Here is a 16854-nt window from a genome sequence, read left to right on the forward strand (position 1 = left end):
ACCACTGAGGTCAGAGCTGGCCTAAACAGAAAAGACCAATCAGGAAGGTCACAGAATAGACAGAGCAGGATAAAGAAATACAGCAGAGGAAGGAGGCTCAAAAACTTTGAGTTGTAGTAACTGGAGAGTTAAAGGGGGCATTGTATAATGCCCCCTTTAAAATCACATTTCAGGCACTCGCTAGACCTTGAGACCTCAGCTTCCGCAACCAGAAAAAAATTTCAACTAAAGGTTCTTCCCAAATCCGGACTCATTTTAATCCTAGAGCCAGGTTTTAGTAACCTCTTCATTAGAAAGCGGAAGGGCGCGCATGCGCCGCGGCGCAGGCCGCCTCCCGGGGGGGCGGGGCCTTCCTTTTGCTTTAGGAAGTCCGCCGGCGCCGGCCCCGCCCGCCTCACTTGCGCGTCACGTACCCTGCGCCACTCACCGGCATCTGAACGCTGATTCCCGCTGTCGTGGGTCTTGGAGGTGAAAGGGGCGGTGCTCATGGGCCAGTTTAACAGCGGCGGAGGCAGGTAGGGGACCTTGACGGGGGTCAGCCCGCCGAGCTTCCCCGCTCGAGGTGTCTAAACCCTCCGTTTCTCGGCGTCAGGTTCTAAGCGCGCGACAGGGACCTGCTGAGACCTTGACCAGAGCGATGCACGGTTTTGCGGCCTCAGTCTGGGAGCCGGGCGGCGCCTCCCGGCGGGGCGTGAAAGCCCCAGCTGGCTTCCACCCCTCCAACCCAGCCCGAGCGCAGGTCCCCGCGCCCCGGAAGGCCCTGCTCCCCGCCGGCCGCGCTCCTGCCGCGGGTCGCTCGGTCCGCTGGGGCCTGGTTGGCTCTCAGAGTTGGGCAAATCCTTGGTCCCCGCGTGGGCGCAGTGGGAGTAGGTCTCGAGCTTTATGTTGGAGGATTCTTGGCACATTTCGGGTTTGCCTTGAATTAGATGGGTATGCGTGTGTTCACACTGGCGAGTTGATCCGGGATATGAACGGAAATTGAGTGTTCGGCTTGAAGGCTGAGGTTTAAGTGGACTACCACACCAGGTAGGGGTAGACTTGAGAGCGCGTTTCAAAACAAAGAGTTCAGCTGACTGCGTCTCTGTCCTTGCGACTCGAGGGCCTCGAACTGGAAAGGGAGCCGAGCGCCACAAGGGTGAGGAAGTTTGTTTGGAAAATTACCCGTGTGCACTTGCACAGTTGGGATTTGGGAGTTCCCCAGAAAGCACCTCCTGATGGCGTTTGTTTCCAGTGCAATACCTTAGGCGGTAATCTACCAGGGTTTTTGGTGGTTGGTTGGTTGGTTGGTTGGTTTTTTAGACTTCATTGAAGTTTGTTTGAAAAAAGAGGCTGAACTTTTGGGATAAGATAAATGTTGGAAAAGGCTCGCTCCATTTATTTGGAAAGATTTCTGTAAATAATACTAGAACAAGGTATTATGAATTTTACATTTCGAAGTTACACCTGTCCCTTCAGGGCTGATTATTGCCTCGTTCTACACCATTTTTCCACTGTCAGATTTTTTTCTTTTTCTTTTTTTTTTTAGTATTAGTAGCTTTATTTTTAGTTATCCAATCATTTTGTATTATATTCACATATAATGTTTAAAGCCTAGAACTGGATTTGGGGGAAAATGTTAATTCAGCAAATATTTATTTGACCACATTAGGTGCCGATACTGTTTTACGTTTTACATGTTGTGGATACAGAAATGAGCGAAACAGACCCGATCTTTGTTGGTTTGTGCTTATCTTCTAGTGAGGGGAGACAAATAAGTAATAAATAGGTCAGAGGGTGGTAATTGCTACACTGAGGATTAAAATAGGGCGATGTGCTAGCCTGTAGAGGGGCTACTTTAGACTGGGAAACTCTCTCTGAGGAAGGACACTGAAATTGAAATCGAAATGTAAAATTAGATCCCAAAAGCAGGGGATACGCATAAGAAAACCACTTTATGAAGATCTTAGGTGTAATCCTTTTGACCAGGGAGGCTGGAAAGAGGGAGGGTGAGGGAAAGTGGAAGGAGTTGAGGTCTGAGAAGTAGGCAAGCAAGAGACAGACCATGTAGGGTTTTGTAAGTCTTGGTGAGGAGTTTGGATTTTATTCTAAATTTGTAAATTTGTTCTTAGGTGCAGACCAGCTAAGTCCATTTTTCGCCACTCTTTCTTTTTGGTTTCCTTGATTTATTACATTGACTCTTCATCTCAAATCTTTTATATCTTTTTATTCTTTGTCAGAAAAGATGACAAACCATGACATGATAGCTTTCAACACTGCCACTTAAATTGTGAATGAAACCTTTTGTTCCTTTTTTATGAGTGAACTATATAATTCTGCATCTTAAAGGCAGAGCAATAGCCTTGGCTCCGTCCTGTGGAAGGAGCAGCAGAGTTTGTTAAGTAGTGAAAAATCTTTTTAAGCTGAGATTAGCTGATGTGGAATGAGGCAGTGTTGAGTAGCAGTTAGTTAAGGGAAAGTCTTCAAAGGTGAAATAAATACCCAAGGTTCTGGATGTTCAGTGTCAAATCAGTTTGAAGTTATTTGACTAGGTTCCTTTTCAGGAGTTATGGAATTTTATTGGTATAGCACTGGTGATTGTGATAGTCATCAGAGGTTATAGTCTTAAAATGTTTTATTTCTCTCCAAATTATTCTAACCCCCGGTATAATATATTGTCTTTTAAAAATGTGAATGTAGGAGCTTTCATCGGGCAAGTTAATTGATTTTGGCTCTTTTACATTGATTTGAGTTGCGTTTATTTGATTCCTAGGATGAAGTAACCTTTATCTGTCTAAAAATTGCAGGATATTTTACTTCAAATAAAGAACATGGTGAAACTAATTCACACGTTAGCGGATCATGATGATGATGTCAACTGCTGTGCCTTCTCCTCTTCCCTCTTGGCCACTTGCTCCTTGGACAAAACAGTTCGCCTGTACTCCCTGAGTGACTTTAGTGAATTGCCACACTCTCCATTGACGTTTCACACGTATACTGTCCACTGCTGCTGTTTCTCCGCTTCAGGACATATTTTGGCTTCATGTTCAACAGATGGTACCACTGTCTTATGGGATACTCAAAACGGACAGACTTTGGCAGTGTTGGAACAGCCCAGTGGTAGCCCCGTGAGGGTTTGCCGGTTTTCCCCAGACTCCACTTGTTTGGTATCAGGGGCAGCTGATGGAACTGTTGTTTTGTGGAATGCACAGTCATACAAGTTATATAGGTAGGAATATTTAAACGGCTTTCCGTTTTTAACTCTATTAACAGGTCCACAAAAAAAAGAAGAGAAAAAAAAAGGCAGAATATTTTGATGACGTTAAGAAGCAGATAATTTTTAGACATCACAAGGAAAAGTATTTTGACCTATCTTCTGAAGGTCATAAAAACATGATTCTTGAAGTAGATTTGCTTGGCTCTGAGTGTTTTAAATTTCCAGTCTCTCTTTTGTAAAATAAGATTAATCTTGTTAGACTTTCATGGATTTTTTGGGTAAGAGTTCGGCCAAAAAAAAACCCCACAATAGTCTTTTGAATAAAATTTAGTAATTTTAGGCTTTATTTTTGTCACTCGTGGCTCAGGTGTTCTCAATAATAAAGTAATGTAGGTAAATCTCACCTACACAGCTCTCTCCTGACTAGGATTCTGGCTGAGCAAGCCCAGAAGAAGGAACCTTGTGGTCAGCATGGTGTTGTGTTATCATTTCTTTAAAAAAAAAAAATCACTTAAAAAATCTCCTTTTGGATAAAAATACATCAATTAATTTACACTGGTAATGTTGTGTTGCAACTCACCAACATTAAAACCATGCACTTGTATGTATTTATAGTGTGGTGAAATATATATAACATCAAACATTTTAACGTGACATTAAGTACATTAAAAACTGTAAACTTTCAAGTGTTACCAATTAAAATAGCTTAATGTACCTTCCTTTCTCCCTACCACCCAGCATCACTCAGAGCACAAATGGTAGCTGGTAAACAACTGTTACTCATTTAGATTTGGGTCTTTGGATTGAAGAAAGTGATGTGATTTAAGTGGTGTTAATAAACAGTTTAAAGAGAAAGCACAAGAAGAATGAAATGCCTTTAAGTTATTTTGTGTGAATGAAATACAGCTGTCAGCTAACGAATCTTTTTCACTTATTGGGTGATAGATTCTGCCTCCCTAGCATTATTTCTCTAATGTATGTAATTAATGATATAAAAATGGTACACTGCAGTAGATTTAAGCACTGGCTAGGACACTGCACTAATTGTTGGGGTTTTACCAGTTTTTCCTAATTGAGAAAATAATTAATATTGTTAGGCCAGTGCTTCCTAATCTTCCCTAGATAATTTTAACTTGTTCACAGCATTTTCTTTACATAAAGAATTGGTATTTGAAGATGGGATGAAAGTTCCTGGGTGATTTTGCTGTTTGTTGTTTCTAGGTGATTTTTTATTTTTATTTTTTATTTATTTTTTGCGGTACGCGGGCCTCTCACTGTTGCAGCCTCTCCCGTTGCGGAGCACTGGCTCCGGACGCGCAGGCCCAGCGGCCGTGGCTCACAGGCCCAGCCGCTCCGCGGCACGTGGGATCTTCCCAGACCGGGGCACGAACCCGTGTCCCCTGCATCTGCAGGCGGACTCTCAACCACTGCGCCACCAGGGAAGCCCTCTAGGTGATTTTAATACAAAAGTTGAAAGTACTTTTGACCCCAGTAACATGTTTTTCAATCAAAAAGTTATATCTTTAAAAAAAAAATGTGACTGTAGTTGATATTGTTGGTTGTTATTGCTTTTTTTGTTAAGCTTTGTAGATTTTAACATGTTCCTACTGACTTGCCATATGGAAAAGTATGAAGGTATTGTCGACTTTGGTTTGGTTAAGATAATGTTTAAATCCTCTTACTTTTAGCAAGCACATAAATGATATTTTATTTCTCTAGGCATCTACTTCCTTTTATCTCTAGTTCTGTGATAGCCATTTATCCTCTTTTTAGTATATCAAGCTGCTGTTAGAGATTGTAATGTAAAGTAAAAGATTCTCTGAAATGAAAATTCCCTTTTCTTTTGCTTTTATTTCAGATGTGCTAGTGTTAAGGATGGCTCCTTGGTGGCCTGTGCATTTTCTCCTAATGGAAACTTCTTTGTCACTGGCTCCTCGTGTGGAGATTTAACAGTGTGGGATGATAAAATGAGGTGTCTGCATAGTGAAAAAGCACATGATCTTGGAATTACCTGCTGCGATTTTTCTTCACAGCCAGTTTCTGGTTAGTTATTTTACTCTTGTAAGCACTAGTAATTCCCATTTGCAATTTGTATGTGACTTTTCATTCTTTTACTTATTTTCACTTCATCATTAGTAAAACAACAAGCCCTTTTAATTCATTCCTTTCAAGGAATCATCCTTCTCCTTTATCTTTTTTGATCAAAATGAAATCACAAATATTGTTTAGGGAAAATCAGGATCTTTGGGAAAATATGTAGGGGCTGACTCAACTTGGTGCAGTAGATCTGGATTCCTTGAGTACGGTAATGTAGAGGCCTTAACCCTGTTGGTTTTACTGTGATTTTTGAAATATTGTATATTGATATTCAAATGGAAATGTGAAGTGTAAAAATTGGAAACAGGTTTCATTTTCCGTTTACTAATTTAATCTTTCAAAACATAAATTTATAAAGCATTTGACAATACAGTTAGTTTTCAAAAAAAGAAGAAACAAAAACTCCTGAATATAGACTCTTGGTTTTAAATAAATACAGTGAATTGGGAAGTTGTCTTCTTTTATTTTCATCTCCTGTGTTAGGATGAAGCTCTGCTTTTGGCTGCTCCAGTCTTATTGCCCGACCAGTGCTGGCCCATAGCAATATAATGTGAGCTACGTATGCAAATTTAAAATTTTCTAGTAGCAGGTGAAATTAATTTTAACATATTTTACCCTATATATCTAAAATATTATTTCAATAATTGATAGTAAAATATCAGTAAGATATTTTACTATATTTTGGTATGAGGTCTTCGAAATCTAGTGTGCATATTATGTCACATCTCAATTTGTAGTAGTCACACTTCAACTGTTCAGTAGCCATGTGTGGCGAGTTACTACCTTATCGGACAGCTCAGGTCCAGTAGCAGGATGGCTTTGGCACTCCCCTATTTCAAAACCATCAATGGCATATTAAAATATGATTAAGGTAAGATAAAATACCAAATCCCAAACACAAAGCCTGTAAGTACCTTCATATTCTGTTTCCCTGCCTCATCCCAAGTCACACTTGGCTTCATGCATTCTCTTGCCACACTGGCCTCCTTTCATTCCTTGAATGTCTCTTAAGATTTTTCCAAGGGTTTTACATGTGGACCCTTCACCTGGTTCACTATTAGTCATCCTTTAGCTTTCAGGTAAAAAAAAAAAAAAAAAAAAAATCACTTCAGGTGAGTTTCCCCTTCTCTTACCTCCTGCACACAGTCTAAAGTATTTTGATACAGTCTTTATTTGCACGCTTTATTTTTCTTTTAAAATAGGACTTAGTGAAGTATCACAGGCTTTAATTATATAGTTATTTATATGGATTGTGTTTAATGGTGTTTTTCCTGTTAGATTGTAAGCTCCATAGGGCAGGGCCTGGGTCTGTTTTATTTACAGTGCTCGGAATATAATAGGCCTTGAAATGCAGACTGATGAATAAGATTGATTTGCTGAAATTTCTTGTTTTTGTTTTCTCAGCCTTTTAGTATCATATAGCAGATTAACAGATTTTCTTTTCATGAACCCATTTTTATATTAAACTTCCTACCTAATTTACTTATGATAATTTATTCTTTTAATATATTGTTTTATGCTGTTTTATTCTAAGAAGACCAGCTTGTAACAGACAAGAACCATTTCTTCCATTCTGTGAGACCTTCTCCAAAATCTTACAGGCACTCAGTGAATCTTTAATGAGTTACAAAAACATAGGGAGATTTAGGTTTCCTTTTTGATTCTAAGTTACCTGAAAAAAAAGATTTTCAATTAAAATACCATTTTTATAGTGATATTAGAGTAAAACTAAGGACATCCTTGTTCTATCTTTAGAGGGGTTGCAGCTCATGGGTCCTGGAAAGGTTCACTAAACTAGGCAGAAAATTTGGTGAGATTCTAAAATAAGTTTAATAGTCACATCCCTACCCTGCCTGTAGAGTATATTTCTCAATATACTTCTAATATGTCCCTTCTGTACTTTCTTTAGTTCAATTTCTGTTAAAATAGATATTAACCTTATGTGTAAATTCCCTGAAACAGATCAATATATGCTTTAAAGCGTATAAACCAATAAATGATTATTATAGGAATTTGTGGTAACTATGTATTTTCTTAAAAGACAAAGTATGTAATTTTTAACTTGTTTAATTTGGTATTTGTTAATATCTGTAAATACTTATGACATATTGAATCTTCTGTCTGTGTGACATTTTGCTCAAATAAGGAAAAATAATACTGTTTGTGCTGGAGGATGAATGTTCAGTTCTCTCCAGTTTTTAAGTGAAAAGACAGTTTGGATTAGATTATTACAATTTAAATATTTTTCCTGAAGAAAAGTTTATTTTTAAATATTATATTTGGATCTCAAGGATAGGCATATTTTAAGCTTTATAATTTTACATTGTTGTAGATGAATTCTTACTACTGAAAGAAACTTCTGAATTAACTTAAGGATCTTATTTAGTCTAGAAACAATAGGAAAAAAAGTTCTCTTAACTGAGTCTAGTACTTAAATATTTTACTCTCAGCCATTTTTGGGTAAACTGTTTTGCCTTAAAAAGATTTAATGATTATTAGGAATTGCTTACATCCATCAAGATCTCTGAGAAAGGATGCTGTTTGGCTGAACCTGTGCTACAAAAACAAAAATGCTGTTGACGTGTGGAAGTCCCATGCAGTTAGAAAAACTTTCAGTGAAAAAGAAATTTTAATTTGTTTTATGTTAATAAATCATATGTACTTTCAACAAAACAGAGGGAGTCCATAGGAAGCATTTATTTTACATACCCAGGTGTATAAATTAAATGCCATATACTAAATATTTACAAAACAGGAGTGCAATCTTTTTTTTTTTAATTTATTTATTTATTTTGGCCGCGTTGGGCCTTTGTTGCTGCACACAAGCTTTCTCTAGTTGCGGTGAGCGGGGGCTACTCTTTGTTGCAGTGCACGGGCTTCTCACTGTGTTAGCTTCTCTTGTTGCTGAGCACGGGCTCTAGGCACGCAGGCTTCAGTAGTTGTGGCATGCAGGCTCAGTAGTTGTGGCTCACGGGCTTAGTTGCTCCGCGGCATGTGGGATTTTCCTGGACCAGGGCTCGAACCCGTGTCCCCTGCATTAGCAGGCGGATTCCTAACCACTGTGCCACCAGGGAAGTCCAGGAGTGCAATCTTAAGATGGGTAATAGGTTTCTTAATTGTGTCTTACTGCATATGAGTGCTGAAATTTCCTTTGACCTGTGATATTAGGTGGAATTCATATAAAATTGAGTTGGTGATACCAATATTTACATTACCCACAATATTTAGGAACTTATCTAGTGGGTAGATAATGATACACTGAAAGTATCTAAGTAAGCATAACTAGCGGTTTTTTTGTAACACCAAATTTAACTGATTACTTTCCCTGATTTGTGTAATATTTTCCACCAAATCTATTAGACTGAATTGATGTTGTTTTGGATTTATGTAATTCTAGTCTTTTTCTTGATTAAATCAAATGGGGAAACAGTCTCATTCCATGTGAATTAAGACTAAGCTTTTAAGTGAACATATCCTAAAAAAGTTAAGTTGGGAGCAATTAAGCATTTAACACTCATCTCATAACTGACTTTTCTTCCTAATTTTTTCCATCAGTGCTAACCTCATAGACTCTAAAATTGGGTTGGAGGGTGCCCTAGGCTTCATGGCTCAATATTGGCCCTTGCAACATTGAATTATATCCTTAGTGGAAGGGAAATAAAAAGGTATTTTGTTGTCGCAACTTCAGGGGCTAAAGTCATAATCCTTTGAAGTACCTTGCTTAAAAGAAATTCTTTAACCAACATTTCGTTATATGGTATAAATTAATTAATATAATTAATATTGCTTGTGAATGTGGGTTAAATGAATAGAATTAACAGATCTGAGTTAAGAAATTGAAAATTTTTTGGTTTAAATGTTTTATCAATTCTTGTGTATTTATTTGTAACAAATTTATATTTTTAGGTGGAGAACAAGGTCTTCAGTTCTTTCGACTGGCATCATGTGGTCAGGATTGCCAGATCAAAATTTGGGTTATTTCCTTTACCCATACCTTAGGTATGTATTCAACTAGTAGTTCTCTAAAATGATTTTTTGTGATTCAGGTAAAATTTATATTTTACTTAATCTTTTTCACTAAAGAACTCTGGATATGTAAAAGTGATTATAAAAATATATTTTAAGAACTTTTAGTCAAAGTAATACATATACATGATTTAGAAATTATATGCACACTACTGATTATGACCTCACCACTACCACTACACACATTCCTGCTCACACATTCCTCCTTTTTCTGTTTTCAATTTTTTTGATGGTTTTCAGAGTTTCTCCAAATCCTGTTTACACCACCACATTTTATTTTTTATTTATTTTTTAACATCTTTATTGAGGTATCATTGCTTCACAATGTTGTGTTAGTTTCTGCTGTATAACAAAGTGAATCAGCTGTATGTATACATATATCCCCATAACCCCTCCCTCTTGCATCTCCCTCCCACCTTTCCTATCCCACCCCTCTATGTGGTCACAAAACACCAAGCTGATCTCCCTGTGCTATGCGACTGCTTCCCACTAGCTATCTGTTTTACATTTGGTAGTGTATATATGTCAGTGCCACTCTCTCGCTTCATCTCAGGTTGCCCTCCCCCCACCCCGTGTCCTCAAGTCCATTTTCTATGTCTGTGTCTTTATTCCTGTCCTGCCCCTAGGTTCTTCAGAACCATTTTTTTGTTTTTTTTAGATTCCATATATATGTGTTAGCATACGGTATTTGTTTTTCTCTTTCTGACTTACTTCACTCTGTATGACAGACTCCAGGTCCATCCACCTCACTACAAATAACTCAATTTCGTTTCTTTATGGGTGAATAATATTCCATTATATACATGTGCCACATCTTCTTTACCCATTCATCTGTCGATGGACACTTAGGTTGCTTCCATGTCCTGCCTATTGTAAATAGCGCTGCAGTGAACATTGTGGTACATGACTCTTTTTGAATTATGGTTTTCTCAGGGTATGTGCCCAGTAGTGGGATTTCTGGGTCCTATGGTAGTTCTATTTTTAGTTTTTTAAGGAACCTCCCTACTGTTCTCCATAGTGGCTGTATCAATTTACATTCCCTCCAGCAGTGCAAGAGGGTTCCCTTTTCTCCACACCCTCTTTAGCATTTATTGTTTGTAGGTTTTTTGATGATGGCCATTCTGACGGGTGTGAGGTGATACCTCATTGTAGTTTTGATTTGCATTTCTCTAATGACTAGTGATGTTGAGCATCCTTTCATGTATTTGTTGGCAATCTGTATATCTTCTTGGGAGAAATGTACCACCACATTTTAAATTTGTTCATTGTAGTTATTGTTTTTTGAGCATGTGTGGGTCTTTCCCCCATGCATTGTACTATTCTTTCAGGTGACTCGTCAGTCAGGAAACTTATGTCTTTCATTTTTGGTATACAGTATTAATTTATTGTAATTCTTCTCTACTTCTCTTTTTATAACTCCCATTAGTTGAGTGTTGGACCTCCTGACTTGATTCCCTGTGTCTATTTTTCCCCCACATTTATCTCTTTATCATTTTTTCTATCTTAGGAAAAAATTCCTTAGCTCTATCTTTTAACCTTTTTTGAATTTTTTAATCCCATCAATAATATTTTCAATTTCCAAATGCTTATCTTTTTTGTTTCTTTTTCCTAGTGTCCTCCATTTAATGCAAGATCCTCTCTAAACTCTCAGGATACCAATTAGAGGCTTTTTGTTTTGGCTTTAAGTTCCCTTCTGTTTCCTGATGAACTTTGTTTGCTCTTGGGCCCTTTTTTGTTTACCCTGATCTTTCTCTTTCATATGATTACCTTCTTCAAATGCCTCATGATCCTTAGTATTCCATTTACTTTCAAGAATTAAACAACAAGAAGAAGTTTAAAAGCTCTGTGCACGTGGTGGTTGTTTGTATTTGCTGGCTTCTCTTTAGGATAAGAAGGTGGACTATTGGCCCTTAGTGTGGAAGGGTTGGAGATTTAGAGAATGTGGGTGTCTGTGTTGCCCTGGAGCTGCCATCGAGCTCCCCAGGCAGTCATTGTTTTCCTTCATCCTGGGGAGAAGCATCTAGCTTTCATGCAGCATACTATGGGTGGGGTCAGGGAGGGATGGGAGGTAGATATTGTTTTATAAACAGACTTAAAGTTAATTTTTCTGTTTTCAGGTCTGTATCTGTATCTCTGACTTTCTTTTTCCTTGGCTTTTAATAGTTGTCCTTTGGGGTTTTCTGTTAATAGTCCTAAGTCTTTTGGGGTTTTCTAGGGAAGATTAGCTTACTTCTTTGCTGTAGCCCCCTCATTTTACACCCCAAGCTGTTCTCTATATATAATCTCGTCAATTAATTTGCATCTGCCTTTCCAAAATTGGTTTCAGTTTCTCATTTCCTGATGCCCCCCTTCCCCTTCTCTTCATTGATGTGAATTTATATCTTTATTAATTCCTTCATTATCATTTTAATGGGAACTCTGAAATTATATGGTCAGTTGGCCATCTTGCTTCAGATGCCCAAAAATATTCTTATTTTATTATTTGTTACCTAATAAGCTTTAGCTAAATCATGAGTTATATTTCATTGTTTATAAAATTATTGCCAGAGATAAACAAAGCTGAACACTAGTTAAAGCGGTAAGGAAGGATTTTAATATACTATTGCAATAGATTTTAATCAGTAATATACTATTGCAAGCGTCCAGCATGAACTGAGCTCAACTTCAGTTTATACAGAGGTGACTATGTATTTTAAAGGGAGAATGAGGGAATAAAGCAGGGGTAAATGGGGGCTCCGTAGCATCCAGGAAGTGAAAAAATTACAAAAAGCAAGAAGTGAGGAATTGGTCCATGTGAAACGCATGTGAGTTTGTAACTGGCACTTATGGAAGTTAGGCTCCTCCCCTCTCACAGAGCCGGGGAGACAGGAGCTCTATCTCCAGGTGTTGGCTGGAATAAACGTAAATTCTTTTGGCAGCCCTGAGTTTTCCCAGGCAGGCACTTTATAAGGGGGGTAGGGTCATCCTAGGGATGCAACCTTGAACTCTTAGAAACTGTGTTAAAGTCTTTGTAGGCCAAGGTCAAGGCCTAGTCCAGGAGGCATCTCAGAAGAGCCTGGGTAGAGTTCGGTCAGGGAGAGAATCTTTGTCATTATGCTAGTGTATAGAGAAGGGTCTGCTATTACGAAGTAATAAATACGTTTCTTTTGTGGAAATTTAGTTACTTTATTGTCTGTTAGGTTACATTCAGTAATTTTTTAATGTATTCGGTGACATGCTGGTAAAGATAAGAGTTCTATTACTTCTCTGGTCTATCCTACCTCTTCCTTCTGTTATCAAGGTGAAATTCTTTTTTTTTTTTTTTTTTTTGAAATTCTTATAAGAAACCATAAATATAGTCATGTACGTGGATGTTCTAAATACAACATATCTTTAATAATTTGAAAGCAAAGCTTTTCATACGTTGTCTGGAAAATGTGTTTTTACACTGGCTCTTTAAAAGACATATATAACAGTATATAAACATGTGCAGTTAAAGCCTTTCAATAAAGCGTTTAGCATTATTTGCACCTTTTGGCGGGCCTCTCACTGCTGTGGCCTCTCCCGCTGCGGAGCACAGGCTCTGGACGTGCAGGCTCAGTGGCCATGGCTCACGGGTCCAGCCGCTCCGCGGCATGTGGGATCTTCCCGGACCGGGGCATGAAACCGTGTCCCCTGCATCAGCAGGCGGACCCCCAACCACTGCGCCACCAGGGAAGCCCCTGCACCTAATTTTAATGCTTAATTTGTAGAGAGGAAAAGATAGACAAGTGGATCTTATACTTGAGAATGTAATAGATTCTTAGGATCCTGTTGCAGGTTTATTAAATCTTCACTTAGTTTGCAACTTAACATTTTTGCTTTGTTTGATTGATTGTGCCTACTTATTGATCTGTATATGCCTAAGTATTGATCAGTGCCTTGAATGCCTATATCTGCTGTCCCATATAAAAACATATTTTTTTCTATTTTGGATAGAAATAAAATACTTAATAATAAAGGGAAATAAATATATATTTTTTATTTGTTGAAACTTTTACCTGCTCTAATGACCTTTTTGTTTAGTTAAATGCTTTCTATCTTAAGAGCCATTTAACACTTCGAAAAAGTTCTTATTAGGTGCGAGAAAATTACAGATTTCAGTTATTTCCTTGTCTTGCCAGGCCAACTTCTTAGTGATTGTTTTTATATGTTGTCACTAAAATACATTGAATTCCCTCAGCTTACCTTTAAAAGAGTTATGATATTCCTTTTCAGTAATTATAGAAAGCATAAAAAGAATTTTAGTGTTACCATACTTGTAGGAGTTTTATAGGATATATTGGAATTATAAGATGTTACATTACTATTATTTTTAATTTATGGAATCAGAAAATATTTTCTTAATATCAACTATTTAAAACTACAGGTATTTGATTCTTTTAGGCGTTTGGGCAGTTGGTGTGTGGTGTGTGTGTATTTTTTAAGATACCAAGATTGAAGTATAGTTTAAAATTTCAATTAGTTGAAAATTTTATATATTTATATATTTAATAGTTTAAAATTTTTTAATTTAAAAATAATCTGATGATTATAACCCCCCATCTAGCCTTTGCTAACCCCACCATTTTCTTCACCCATTACTGAACTTTTGAAACCACTTAATCACTTGAGTTGCATGACAATTTTTTTTCATTTTTGTGTCTTTTAGGCACTCAAAGATTTTATTGAACAAATAAATGAAATAGTTTTTACTTAAAAATAAATTCTAAGCACAGTCAGCTTGCTAATGTTTCTCACCTTGTTGTTTGCAGGTTTTGAATTAAAATATAAAAGTATACTGAGTGGGCACTGTGCTCCTGTTCTGACTTGTGCTTTTTCTCATGATGGGCAGATGTTAGTTTCAGGGTAAGTTACTTAGTTTAATTTCCTTAAACTATTTTGGTATGAAATAGAGTAGACTTACAGAAAAGTACATAAAACATAAGAGAATAGGTTGATAAATCATTGTGATGCAAACTTGTAACCGCTACTCAGGTCAGGAAATAGACCATTGCTGGTTTTCCTCTAGAAGTCCTCCCCTTCCAAGTGCCCCTTTCTGGTGACAGTACCTCAGGTCATATGCAACATTGCTTTTTCCTTTTAAATTGATTTAAAAGAAATCATACATTATGAATTATTTTGTGTCTGGTTTCCTTTACTCAACATTACGTTTGTTTTCCTACTGGTTGAACAAATCTGATGTATATAATATGTGATAGGAATCCAGTTTCATTTCTTTCCACATGGATATCCAGTTGTCTCAGTACTGTAAGGTGAAAAGATAATCTTTTCTTCACCATTTTCATATGCCACCTTGTCAGAAATCACTGATCATATATGTGTGGGTCTTTTCTCAGCCTGTTACTCTGTTCTGTTTTTCTGTTTATCCTTGCTCTGATATCTTTCTGAGCCTTTATAATTTGGCTCTTCCTGGCTTTTGACACTTCCATGTAAATTTTAGAGTTAGCTTGTCAGATTGTCTCCAGTTCCTCCCTCTACCCACACAAACCTGTTTAGATTTTGACTGGGATTGTATTGAGTCTGATAAATTTGGGGGGAATTGACATCTTTATGATGTTGACTCTCCAACCCATGAATATGGTGTATGTTTCCATTTATTTGTCTTTTGATTTCTCTCAATATAATGTCTCTCAATAGAAGACAGTTTATTTGTCATCCTTGTGGAGGTCCTCCTCATCTTTTATTAGATTTATTCTAGGCACGTAATTTTTTTGTTGCTATTATAAAAGATGTGGCTAATATAGGGAAATATATATATGGAAAGAATGGATTTATCTGTTAAGATTCTAATTTTGGATTTTTTATGTATAAAATCATATCATATGTTAATTATGGCTTTTGTCTCTTCCTTTCTAATCCTTATACCTTTGGTATCTCCTGTGCCTTACTGAACTGGCTAACTGGCTACCAGGATAATGGAAATAGTGAAAATAGCTAACCTTGTCTGACCTAACTGCAAAGGGAACGCTTTCATTGTTAAGTGTGATCACTGTAGATTTTGGGAGATAAGCTTTATTAACTCTTCTTTTCCTTCTATATAGTTTGTAAGAATTTTTTTTCATGAATAGGTGTTATAGTTTATCAAATGATTTTTCATGCATCTTTTGAAATGAGCATATGCTTTTTCTTTTTTATTCTATAAGTGTCATAAATTATTCTGATTTTTATAAATCTGCTTTACACATGTTAACTGATCTTTTGTTGGAATAAATACAACTTAGGCCATATTATTTTTGTGTATTGCTACAGAGAAGTCAGTTTTATTCTGACTGTTGCTTTTTTTGGATATAATTTATATTTTTTTCACTGGCTTCTCACACATTTTGAGTTTTCTGCACATTTACTTTGATGTATCTAGTATTGGGTTTCTTTTTATTTAGTTTGCTTGGAATTTACTGAACTTCTTAAAGATGTAGAATGATATTTGATCAGTTTGGGGGGAAATTCTCATTTATTATCTCTTCCAATATTGCCTCTGTCCTTTTCTTTCTCTAATTCGGGGATTCCAATTATATGCACATAATACCTTCTTACTGTAAACTTTATGACTTATTCTCTCTTTTGTATTTTATTTTGAATTTTTGAATTTTATTTATTTTCTTATACAGCAGGTTGTTATTATCTGTTTTATACATATTAGTATATACATGTCAATCCCAATCTCCCAATTCATCCCACCACCACCCGCCCTCTACCACTTTCCCCCCTTGGTGTTCATACGTTTGTTGTCTACATCTGTGTCTCAATTTCTGCCCTGCAAACCAGTTCATCGGTACCATTTTTCTAGGTTCCACACATATGCGTTAATATACTATATTTGTTTTTCTCTTTCTGACTTACTTCACCCTGTATGACTGTCTCTAGAGCCATCCACATCTCTACAAATAACCCAGTTTCATTCCTTTTTATGGCCGAGTAATATTCCATTGTATATATGTACCACATTTTCTTTGATTCGTCTGTTGATGGGCATTTAAGTTGCTTCCATGACCTGGCTATTGTAAATAGTGCTGCAGTGAACATTGGGGTGCATGTGTCTTTTTGAATTATGGTTTTCTCTGGGTATATGCCCAGTAGTGGGATTGCTGGGTCATATGGTAGTTCTATTTTTAGTTTTTTAAGGAACCTCCATACTCTTCTCCGCAGTGGCTGTATCAACTTACATTCCCACCAACAGTGCAAGAGGGTTCCCTTTTCTCCACACCCTCTTAAGCATTTGGTGTTCGTAGATTTTCTGATGATGCCCATTCTAAATGGTGTGAGGTGATAACCTCATTGTAGTTTTGATTTGCATTTCTCTAATAATTAGTGATTCTTTTTGTTTTTTTAATTGGAGTATAATTGCTTTACAATGTTCTGTTAGTTTCTGCTATACAGTGAAGTGAGTCAGCTATATGTATACATATATCTCTTCCCTCTTGGACCTCCCCCTCCACACCCCCTATCCCATCCACCTAGGTCATCACAAAGCACCAAGCTGAGCTCCCTGTGCTATACAGCAGGTTCCCACTAGCTGT

General features: G+C 37.2%; 1 protein-coding gene across 8 annotated transcripts in view; it reads left to right on the top strand.

The window, feature by feature from the left end:
• Positions 1–363: 363 nt before the first annotated feature.
• Positions 364–16854, top strand: part of WDSUB1 (WD repeat, sterile alpha motif and U-box domain containing 1) — a 68605-nt gene continuing 52114 nt past the window's right edge. Inside the window, exons 1-5 of one of the 8 annotated variants that reach the window (XM_089916025.1) lie at positions 370–468; positions 2784–3205; positions 5052–5236; positions 9197–9289; positions 14089–14182. In XM_089916025.1, the coding sequence (XP_089772151.1) occupies positions 2808–3205; positions 5052–5236; positions 9197–9289; positions 14089–14182 (770 nt within the window). In that variant the 5' untranslated portion in view covers positions 370–468; positions 2784–2807. The other 7 variants (XM_089916026.1, XM_089916023.1, XM_089916022.1 and 4 more) reach the window with 7 other exon arrangements.

This window comes from Delphinapterus leucas, chromosome 8 (assembly GCF_059928025.1).
Source record: "Delphinapterus leucas isolate spDelLeu-1000000601 "Yukka" chromosome 8, BTC_Dleu_Yukka2, whole genome shotgun sequence".
NCBI classification, from domain to species: Eukaryota; Metazoa; Chordata; class Mammalia; order Artiodactyla; family Monodontidae; genus Delphinapterus; species Delphinapterus leucas.